At 44.9% G+C, this 12,086-nt stretch overlaps 1 protein-coding gene across 2 annotated transcripts in view; it reads left to right on the forward strand.

Annotated features, from left to right (window-relative positions):
• Window positions 1-12,086, forward strand: part of LOC126283304 (uncharacterized) — a 777,804-nt gene that overhangs the window by 715,442 nt on the left and 50,276 nt on the right. For both annotated transcript variants that reach the window (XM_049982262.1, XM_049982261.1), the window contains exons 4-5: window positions 5,383-5,624; window positions 8,185-8,567. In XM_049982262.1, the coding sequence (XP_049838219.1) occupies window positions 5,383-5,624; window positions 8,185-8,567 (625 nt within the window). The remainder of the gene's footprint in view (window positions 1-5,382; window positions 5,625-8,184; window positions 8,568-12,086) is intronic.

The raw sequence follows: 12,086 nt of genomic DNA on the forward strand, positions 1-12,086 counted from the left end.
ATAAATATCCGATTTAACTGCCAGAATACAAACATGCTTGCATTGTGCTGTACAGGTCTCAGATGTCAGTTTGTTGAATGAAGTTCCACCCGTGTTGCACTTTTTCGGTCAATAAAGAGACAGTTAAAGCCGGTTATGGATTACACTCGTCCGATGATGTCCCATATGTGATCGACTGAAGACATATCTGGTGATATAGAAGGTCAAGGCAACATGCCGACACCATGTAGGGCGTGCTGAGTTACACATCGATAGGTTATCCTGTTGGAAAACACCTCCTGGAATGCTGATTATGAATGGCAACACAACAGTTAGAATCACCATATTGACGAACAAACTTACACGCAGCATGCGTGGGATAACCACGGAAGTGCTCCTGCTGTCATACGAAATAGCACCCCGGACTGTAACTTTTGGTATAGGTCCAGGTGTCTAGCAGGCAGACAGGTTGGTTTGCAGACCCTCGCCGGCCGGAGTGGCCGAGCGGTTCTAGGCGCTACAGTCTGGAACTGCGCGACCGCTACGGTCGCAAGTTCGACTCCTGCCTCGGGCATGCATGTGTGTGATGTCCTTAGGTTAGTTATAGGGGACTGATGACCTTAGAAGTTAAGTCCCATAGTGCTCAGAGCCATTTCTGCAGACCCTCAATTGGACTCCTTCTAACCAACACACAGCCATCACTGGCACCAAGGCAGAAGCAGCTTTCGTCGGAAGACACAACAGACCTCCATCCTGCCCTCCAGTGAGCTCCCGCTAGACACGATTGAAGTCGAAAGAATCTGTGGTTTGTGGTCAGTGGAATGCCTCTGGCTGAGAGCTGTCTTTGAAGTAACAGGTTTGTAACAGTTCGTTGTGCGACTGTGGTGCCAACTGCTGCTCAGATTGTTGCTGCAGATGCAGTCGATGCACCAGAGCCATACGCCGAATGCGATTCTTTTCGCTCTCGGTGGTGCCACATGGCCGTGGTGCCACATGGCCGTTCGGAGTCCGGTCTTCTTGCGGCAGTGCATTCTCGTGACCACCGCTTCCAGAAATGCAATACAGTGGCTACATTGCAGCCAAGTCTTTATGCGATATCGCAGAAGGAACGTCCATCTTCTCGTAGCCCTATTACACAACCTCGTTCAAACTCAATGAGATCTCGATAATGGCATCTTTGTCGCCTTAAAGGCATTCTTGACTAACGTCAACTTACCATGTCCAATCTCAGAGGTCACTAACGCTCGTGATCATTACAGCATGTATTTGAGGCAAAGCTGATTTCTATCCCCGTAGTGGCGCTGCTAGCGCCTTTCTTATGCGACTGGCGCGAAATTTTAATAGGCGTCATCTTTCGCATGTAGAAATACGCCTGCCAACTTTAGTGTAGTCTCACAACTCCTCCATGGTGTTGCGATTTTTTTTCTCGTCAGTATAAATATATTTCTAAATACACTTGTCACGCAAATGAGGAGCAGTCGACAAGTACTAGGCAGCTTTTTTGTTTTAGTACAAGAGCCAAGAGGGATAAATAGGTATGGATGACCAAGATCGAAGTGTTCGGATTAAAAAGAGTGTAAGACCGGGATGTAGTCTTCCCCCCTACTGCTCAATCTGTACATCGAAGAAGCAATGATGGAAATTAAAGTAAAGTTCAGGAGTGGAATTAAAATTCAAGGTGGAAGGAAATCAATGATATGATTAACTGATGACATCGCTATCCTGAGTGAAAGTGAAGAAGAACTACGTGATCTGCTGAACAGAATGAACAATCTAATGAGTACAGAATATGCACTGAAAGTAAATTGAAGAAAGACGAAACTAATGAGAAGTAGCAGAAATGAGAACAGGGAGAGACTTAACATCTGGATTGATGGTCACGGAGTACGTGAAGTTAAGGAATTAAGCTACGTAGGCAGTAAAATAAGCCAATGACGGACGGAGCAAGGAGGACATCAGAAGCCGACTAGAAATGGTAAAAAGGGCACTCCTGGTCAAGAGAAATCTACTAGAATCAAACATAGGCCTTAATTTGAGGGAGAAATTTCTGAGAACGTACGTCTGGGGTACAGCATTGTATGGTAGTGAAACATGGACTGTGGGAAAACTAGAACGAAAGAGAATTGAAGCATTTGAGATGTGGTGCTACAGACGAATGTTGAAAATTAGGCGGACCTATAAGATAAGGAATGAGGAGATTCAGCGCAGAACCGGAGAGGCAGGAATATGTGAAAAACACTGATAAGGAGAATAGACGGGATGATAGGATATCTGTTAAAACATGAGCGAATGACTTCCATGGTTGTAGAGGGAACTGTAGAGAGAAAAAACTTTCGAGGAAGACAGAGATTGGAATACATCCAGCAAATAATTGAGGATGTAGATTGCAAGTGCTGCTCTGAGATGAAGAGGTTGGCACAGGAGAGGAATTCGTGGCGAGCCGCATCAAACAAGTCAGAAGACTGATGAAAAAAAAGAAAAAAAAGTAATCTTAAGTAATTGCAGTCGCTGGGTACTCTACATCCAGCTTCCGTTTCTCACTAAATTTAGGAGCCTACCTGCCCAGGTAGCAGTATCTAGGACAGGGAGGTGCACTGGCGTTTCTGTTCCGGTTTCCCCTCAGTCCGTCTTTCATTCCATACAATGGTGCGCTACAAACGTACGTTCTCAGAAATTTCTTTCAAATTAAGGCCTATGTTTGATACTAGCAGACTTCTTTTGGCCAGGAGTGCCCTTTTTACCTGTGCTAGTCTGCTTTTTATGTCGTCCTTGCTCTTTCCATCATGGGTTATTATCCTCTTTCCTTAACTTCGTCTACTTCGTGATCCGTAGTTTTGATAAGTTTCTCTCTGTTCCGATTTCCGCTGCTTCTCATTGCTTTCTCCTTTCTTCGGTTTATTCTCAGTCCATATGCTGTAGTCATTAAACTGTTCATTCCTTTCAGCAGATCCTGTACTTTTTTTCACTCTCCCTAAGGATAGCAGCTTGCTTGAAGTATATCCCACTCTTGAACCTTTCCTTTGTTTCCGTCATTGTTTCTCAATGTATAGATTGAACAGTTGAGACGAAAACCTACATCCCTGTCTTACTCTCTTTTTAATCGGAACACTGTGTTCTTGATCTTGAAGACCTACTGTTGCATCTTGTTTCTTATGTACAAGGTGAGTCACTAACTATTGCCACCTAGAATAACTCCGAAAGTATGATAGTAGCTGAAAAGTTTGTGGGACGAATGTATATGGGACAACGGGGGTCATAATATGGTTTTTTGTTGCTGGGTGAGGTCGCTTGAGAGATATGAAGGTCAGCTTTGTTTTTTTTTTTTTTTAAATGGGTTGCTATAGTTTGGTACTTATTTTCTGATAGCGGCTATCGAGACGAATCCAATGATGTGCAACAGTAAGGTCTTTGAAGGTCAACGAAGGTCACAAATGTGGCATGAACGTCCATTTACAGAAGTGTTAGAAATGATGACCATTGGTATCAATGCAGTGCTGCAATCTTCTTATAATGGATTGAGTGGTATTCCTTAGGCGTCGCATTGAATTCTGTCGATGGGCTCAACTTCAGATTCAGAGAGATAACACATTTATTAATTTGTTTTTATTTACTGACAAGGCTACAATCACGAACCATGGTCCCGGGTTCAATTCCCGGAGGGATTTTCACCTGTCTCGATATGACTGGGTGTTTGTGTTGTCCTCATCATTTCATCACTCATGAATGTGGCGAGATTGGGCTGAGCAAAGGTTGGGAATTTGTACGGGCGCTGATAACCGTGCAGTTGAGCGCCCCACAAACCAGTCATCATCATCATCATCACACATCATCATCACGAACCATGGAAATGTTAATTTCCATAACATGCATTATTGGGCAACTGAAAATCTATGTTGTCTGCGGCACGTTGCACACCAAAAACCGTAGTCGGTGAATGTACGGTGTGGGATTCTGGAGGACAGAATGATAGGCCCCTATTTCATGGAAGGAAATCTTAATGGTAGGAAGTACAAGAAATTCCTGTAAGAAACATTAGGTCTGTTATTGGAAGAAATATCTTTAGGAACAAGGAATGCCGTCCGTTGTTGTCGAGCGGATTTAGGTGCTTCAGTGTGGAAACGCGCGACTGCTACGGTCGCACGTTCGAATCCTGCTTCGGGCATGGATGTGTGTGATACCCTTAGGTTAGTTAGGTTTAAGTAGTTATAAGTTCTAATGACCTCATATGTTTTCGATAGTGCTTGCCATTTGACCATTTGAACAAGTAACAGAATGTGGTATCAACGCGATGGGTGCCCGCCACATATTTCGCGGATGGCTAGAAATGAGTTGTAGAGACAATTCCCAAATCGTTGGATTGGACGCGGAGGAGATGTGTGGTGGCCGGCTCGTTCGCCAGACTTGACGCCTCTGGATTTTTTCTTGTGGGGATCCGTAAAGACATTGTTTATAAAGAAGTTCCAACTACTCTTGAAGACATGCGAGAGAGAATTGTCAGAGCATGTGCTCCGATAAGTGCCAATGTGATAAGGAAAACCACTCAATCCATTATAAGAAGACTGCAGCACTGCATTGATACCAATGGTCATCACTTCGAACACCTTTTGTAAATGGACGTTCATGCCACATTTGTGACCTTCGTTGACCTTACTGTTACACATCATTGGATTCGTCTCGATAGTTGCTATCAGAAAATAAGTGACAAGCTATAGCATACCACAAAAAAAACAAAGTTGACCGTCATACCTCTGACACGGAACTACCTAGCAAGAAAAAACCAACGTCATATTATGGCCTCCGTTGTTCCATGCAAATACTGTCCCACAAACTTTTCAGCTCCTATCATACTTTCGGAGTTATTCTTGGTGGCAATAGTTAGTGACTCACCCTGTATACTGTATACTACCCGTCTTTCCCTATTTTTCTCAGAATTTCGAATATCTTGTACCATTTTACATTGTTGGACGCTTTTCCCAGGTCTACAGATCCTTCATTTTTCTTTAGACTCGCTTCCATTATGAACCGCAACGTCAGAACCGCCTCTCTGGTGCCTTTACCTTTCCTAAGGCCAAACTGATCGTAATCAGAAAGATCCATTTTTCTGTATGTTGTTCGTATCAGCAGATCTTAGTATCTGACAAAAATTTCAGCTGAATGTCTGTAGAGTTGTTGAGAAAAAGGTGTTTTAATAGACAGACAACGAAGTGATCTTATGTGCGTTCCATTTTCACCGACTGAGGCACGGCACACTAACAGGTGGGTAAGGTGTTACGTAGGCTCGCCACGTGGTTGGTATTTTTTTGACCAAAACGCGTGCTGGCCGCCTTTGCCGACCCCGACCTGCCTCGCTGACGGCCGCGACCTGGTCTTACCGGCGGTGACGTGCGCCGTGCTGCTCCACAGGTGGCGCTGAGGTTCCCGGGTCACGTGGTCGCTGTGGACGTGTCGGGGCGCGCCTTCCAGCGGATGTCACTGGTCCGCAGGTCGCAGCAGCTGGGCCCGGGGGCGGGCCGGGAGGCGGCCGGGGGCGGCGGCGGCGGCGGTGGCGCAGGGGGCGGCGGCGGCCGGGCGCGCCGCTCCAGGCACAAGCGCCGCAACACGCTCGCCGGCACAGACCGCCGCGAGATCCGGCAGGCGCTCGCCAGGTGCGTAGTGGAACACCTCTGATAGGCTGCTCCTATGATAGCTCTCCTGTAAACAACTAGAGTGTAGTACGAACTTGCTCTATCGCGGTACTCTGGATTGGTAGTTTTGTTAAATTCTATATTAACACTGATTAATCAAAAAAACAAATACTGAACACTGCAATTTTTTTTTTGCATTTGGGGAGCAAAATAACTCATGATGGTCGAAGTAGAGAAGATATAAAATGTACTGGCAATGGCAAGGAAAGCGTTTCTGAAGAAGAGAAATTTGTTAACATCGAGTATTGATTTATGTGTCAGGAAGTCGTTTCTGAAAGTGTTTGTATGGAGTGTAGCCATGTATGGAAGTGAAACATGGACGATAAATAGTTCGGACAAGAAGAGAATAGAAGCTTTCGAAATGTAGTGCCACAGAAGAATGCTTAAGATTAGATGGGTAGATCACATAACTAATGAGGAGGTATTGAACAGAATTGAGGAGAAGAGGAGTTTGTGGCACAACTTGGCAAGAAGAAGGGACCGGTTGGTAGGACATGTTCTGAGGCATTAGAGGATCACAAATTTAGCATTGGAGGGCAGCGTGGAGGGTAAAAATCGTAGAGGGTGACCAAGAGATGAATACACAGAGCAGATTCAGAAGGATGTAGGTTGCAGTAAGTACTGGGAGATGACGAAGGTTGCACAGGATAGGGTAACATGGAGAGGTGCATCAAACCAGTCTCAGGACTTAAGACCACAACAACAACAACAACAACAACAACACTGCATTATTATTTAGTCTGTTAAATATTGTGGGCTAGCATGAGACTCTGAAATAACCCAGTACCACGATAACATACGTACGGACATCGGCTATTCCGAAGTACGCACGAAATAATATTTTACACACAGCCGGCGACACACCGCCTTCCAACAGATAGTTCGCGTGAGCGCTGCTATTATGGAGAGATAATATGCGTGCTTTTACGCAAACTGTGATGATTAATTTGGTTCTCTGGGGCTACTGGTCATTTCTGTACCAACTTTCACAAAGAAATTAAGAAATTTTTTATACTTATGAAACGGAATGTTTTTCTTTGTTTACTATTGCTTATGTGCAAGGCAAAAACGTTAAGCGGCCAATCTTAAACATACTGAACTCATTCAGTACGAAAACATTAATGAATGGAATTTGTCTTTACTAGCTATGAAACAATTAAAAGATCAAAATAGAGAAATGTCCCGCATTTACATTTAATATTACACTCTGAATTTGTAACTAAAAAATATCGCCAGCGTAATAGCCGACCAAATACTACTAGGGAAAGAGAGTTGCCTGCAACACGAAGCCGACCGGTGTGGTCGAGCGGTTCTAGGCGCTTCAGTCTGGAACCGTGCGACCGCTACGGTCGCAGGTTCGATCCTGCCTCGGGCATGGACGTGTGTGATGTCCTTAGGTTACTTGGGTTTAAGTAGTTCTAAGTTCAAAATGGTTCAAATGGCTCTTAGCACTATGGGACTTAACTTCCGAGGTCGTCAGTCCCCTAGAACTTAGAACTGTTTTAACCTTTAAACCTAGTACGGTTGCACTATATATACTATATATAGAAGGGAATCCTAACTTGGAAATTTATTTGCAATCCTGAATTTTCCTTTGCCTTTTATGAATGTCTTAATAAATACGTTATACCGGCCGTTATTTAGATTTATTTGCAATGGAAGCAAAGTAAAAACTGAAAATAGTAAAGAAACAAAAATTTCTGCGTAGGGGCTCGAACCCACGACCCTTGTATTACCGTTCTGCACTCTTTCCGCTACGTGTAGGCTAAGCTAACGTAAATGGCTCACACCTCGCCCGATCCGCGCCAAAAATGCTATTTTTTGTAAATGCGGTTCCCGGCGAGAGGTCGCATGTCGTTGTGAAAACTCGAAAATATTTCGTCGGCGCAACTGGCCGACATCTTCAGGTGCGGCGAACACACTGTGGCGTTTTCACAACTACATCCGACGTCTCATTCGAGAACCATATTTACAACTAGTCTTCGGGAAAACCTCTAGCAACACAAGGTATTTTTTCTTTCCTCTTTTTTTTACGCTTGAACATCTGTAGCACCCTCTCCTGTCATTTTCATTTCGGTCAAGCCCTGCATATAACATAAATTAGGTCGAAATCGCGGTCCCCTAAGGAGCCACAGAACGGCATAAAAAAAAGAAGGAAATGTAAAGTTTTTCGTGTCCTGCTAGGGAGCCTTTTCTTACGTGTCTTCGGTAAAGGGGCTTGAGAAATTCGTCGGATGAAATGCTCGTTTGTGCTTAAATACTCTGCCCAAGCGGCTCAGTTCCTTCAGCAGGTCTTTACCATGTGAAACAGCTTCAGCTCGATGCACCAAGCTCCTTTGGAACAGATCGTGTCTGCGATGGTTGCTGGTAGGTGGCAGCGCGCAGAAACCGATCCGTGAGTGTGGGTTCCCTGTAACCTTACAGCTGAGGCGCACTCAGTCTCTAAGTCCATCATAAACCTGATGTGTGTATGTTTTTGAAATTATCGCTAGTGTCACGCTGCGCGTTTTTGTCGTTGCAGGGAGGCGGAGCGCGAGGCGGCGGAGGCGGCCTCGGCGCCGGCGGGGGCGACGCTGCGTCCTGCCGCCAGCTCGGACCTGCTGTCACCGCGCCCGTCCACGTCCGCGTCGTCGACGCCCGAGGGCGACTCGGGCTCGGGCACCGGCAAGAAGCTGTCGCACCTGCGCAGCCTGAAGCAGTGGGCGGGCAGGGCCAAGCTGCGGCTCACGCGCCGAGACTCCACCCCCACCCCGACCCCCGCTGCCGCCCCCGCGCCGCCCCCAGACGCCGCCCTCGCAGCTCCTGCGCCGCCGCCGATGCCGACGCAGCCGTCCGGTTCGCAGCCCCACGCCGACCACGCCGTCAACGTCTACGAAAGCGTCGGTTCCCATCTGCCTATCGCCGGTATGTCAAGACTGTACAGCTACACTCTCGAAACATATGGTAAATTTTTGATTAACTACGCGTACTGACATCAAAGTCAATGCTAGATGTTCATCTGTCACCCCGAAGTCCACGCGAGTGGCAGAAGCTGCAGGTGAGGCTGATTAGTCATGCGTTACACTCCTTCCTATTGTATTCGTCACACTCACCCGCCTTCTTGTATACTCATCTCTCTGAAGTCTGATTTAAATTAGTTGACATCTGACGTTTGTGGTCCAAAGAGTACCGTCTGCATGCAGCCGCCACAGTGCTCCGTTCACAGCGTCGATACGGGACAGCTTTAATGACTCTGTCTCCCACAAAAACCACGTAGAAAATCTATAATTAAAGTGTGGTATACATCTGTATAGTGTCTCTAAGCAAGCCGAAAATATGCTCTTACGTTTAATTGGGGCCAAAGTTGTATCAAGTGGGTGAAATTATCCGTCTGAGAAATAGCAACCACCCCAGAAACTACTAAACCCACAGAATTAAATTCTTCTGCAAATAAAATGTCAAATCAAGCCGTCTACATTTCCAATTTTATATTATTTATGCGACCAGTTTCAGCGTGCCGCCTTCTGGCCCCCTCACAGACCTGTAGGAAGAATCCATCGTTATGTGCAATTGAAACAGGGCACTCGTAGACTTCTACCAAGAATACGCTAACCAGTTACAAGAGTCTGATACTGATGAATGAAGGGATCGCGTTGTTGAAAAGAAGGAGTGTACGGTTACGAGTAACAAACTGGTTCCCTAAATTAAATTAAATTGTAATATAGGCGGTTGAAGGTGTTTTTAATGTGATATTTTAAACTGAGCAGCCGAATTTCCTGAACCATCTTGTATTAAACTTCCTGACAGATTAAAACTGTGTGCCGGACCGAGACTCGAACTCGGGACCTTTGCCTTTCGCGGGCAAGTGCTCTACCACTGAGCTACCCAAGCACGACTCACACCCTGTCCTCACAGCTTTACTTCCGCCAATACGTCGTCTCCTACCTTCCAAACTTTACAGAAGCTCTCCTACGAACCTTGCAGAACTAGCACTCCTGGAAGAAAGGATATGGCGGAGACATGGCTTAGCCACAGCCTGGGGGATGTTGCACATGGCTAAGCCATATTGGGGTGTATATGTTTACAGGATGTTCCAGGAGGAATGGTAAATACTCAGGAATATGACAGGAAAGATTGTTTCAAGCGAAAAACTTCGTACTGGCATATGCGCTATTCGAAATGGTTTCCGAAATGCAACACATTTAATGCACACTGTTATTTATGGAACTGAAAGGTTTACACGCAACTGGTTTGGATCATACCTAACAAATTAAAAAGTTGTGCTGAATAATTCAAACAATGTTGAAAACGTAGAAAATGTTAGTGGCTGAGGAGAAACCACTAAGGTGGTCCTACAGGGTTCAATTTTGGGTCCATTCCTGTGGCAGAAAGACATCCAGAGCAGCGAGGTTGAAAGCAACGAGGTAGGTCGTGCTAGAATAAAATGTGAAAAGAGGTTTGAGGGGTACGAGACACATGTGCGCGCCACTAGCCCCAAAACAACCGTTTTCTATCTCGGAAACCATTCGGAATAGGGCATATGTCCATACGAAGTTTTTTGCTTCAAATAAGCGTTCCTGTCATATCCTTGAATATTGACCAATTTCTCGTAGTGCCATCCCAATGACCATCTTCTGACTACTTTAATCGGACATCATAAAGCACGCAAACTAAACGTTACTCGAATATCCTACAATGGTTCACTGACATCTGGCAGGAACAACGCTTTGTGCAGCGGAAGTAGCAACATAGTTGTAGCCACCAATGTCACTACAGCTTCCACTGGTGTAATGCTGGTGGGAGCAGAGCAGCGTGGAAGCAGCGTGGAATTAATCAGACTGCATATGCTGTACATCGACTATTTCCGTCTCCTTTATCAGCAACGTAGCGTGTAACTCATCAGCTTAACAATTTGAATCTCAAACTCTCTATTTTAGAGGGACTGTAATTACATAAAGGACAGCTGAGGTTACATTTATTGTCAGCAGTGCAAGAGGATGGCAAACAGGGATGAGTAGCAGGAAGTAATCTGCAACAACACCGACATTACGATAATCCCGTGGAGAAGCTGCTTAACAAACCCAAAGTAAAGCATTCGCAGATGGTTGTGACTTGTACAACTCTGTTTCTCCATGATGTATACTATTTTACCTCACTTACGGCTGCCGGTGGATTTTGCAGGACGGCGGGAAATTCAGAATTTGAAGAGGTCTCACGGAAGGTGATTTCACATCACCAAAAATTCGCAGCAGCCCTAGCGAAGGAGTTCAGATTCCTAAACTGGAACACTCTTAACAATTACTGGAAAAATCCTAAACAATAATCGTTTGTGAGCTTTAGCTGAAGTGCAGACAAATTTCAACGACTAATAGAAGACGCTAACAGAGTTAGATTTGAAAGCAGTCCTGAAAATCAGTTATGATGGTAACAAACGTAATGTATAATGTCAACATAAGGTAAGATTTCTATCAGTTCAAATGTTGTTTTGACTGTCATACTGCTCTACTAGGCATTACTTCCTCAGACCTTTCAACTGACTTAACCAGCCATTTATAGGGAGATTTAAAATAGTTTAACGTGGATTCATAAACATGGCGCAGCTTGACATTTTTGACATTTACAAATATCTGCAAGAAGTGAAAGTAACGATAGACGGATGCCTGTCAAAAAAAAAAAAAAAAAAAAAAAAAAAAAAAAACGTGGGGCCGACTCGGGAGTGAACTCGGCACCTTTGGAATTTCAGTATGACACCCATTGAGCTGCACCAACGTTTTGAAAACAAAACAGTTTTAACTGACACTCAAGTCATAGAACCATTGGGCGTTTTTAATACATTTTTACTTAGAGCAGCCGGCGATGGATGGGCGGACAGAAAGGAAACAATCAGAAGGGTGAAGATGGTCTGCAGTGCTTTTAGTGAAACTAAGTAGAATTTTCAAATTGAGTCTGAATTTCAGTCATTGTGTATTAAAAGTTTTGAGATATGACATGGGGACTTGCACTTTTAACGAGAAAACCATTAAATAACTGAGTAGCCGATTGAGAAATGGAGAAATGCTTGCTGAGAACTAGTGGGAGAGACGGAAAATGACTAATGGATCAGGCAGCAGACTAAATTGAAGGCGTAACTGCGACTGTAATGAAAAGTGGTCAAGAACTTGTCCCCGAGGATATACTCGTAGATGGTCAGTGGGCGAAGGGAGCGCTTTTCTCGACTGAAAGAGATAAGAAAAGAGCGAATTGAAAGTGGCTAATGTATGTGGCTGGATAGCTCAGGGGTTAGCGCCAGACTTCAAATTCAAAGGGTAGGGTTCGACCACAATCGATCCAAGGATTTGTTCTGTGACTTATCATGTCTTGTTTCTGACCATTATTTTCAATGCGAAAAAATGCGAGGTTATGCCGTAAGTTCGGGATGCACGTTAGATTGCAGTTTCCCCTGTA

The sequence above is a fragment of the Schistocerca gregaria genome, chromosome 1, assembly GCF_023897955.1.
Source record: "Schistocerca gregaria isolate iqSchGreg1 chromosome 1, iqSchGreg1.2, whole genome shotgun sequence".
NCBI lineage: Eukaryota > Metazoa > Arthropoda > Insecta > Orthoptera > Acrididae > Schistocerca > Schistocerca gregaria.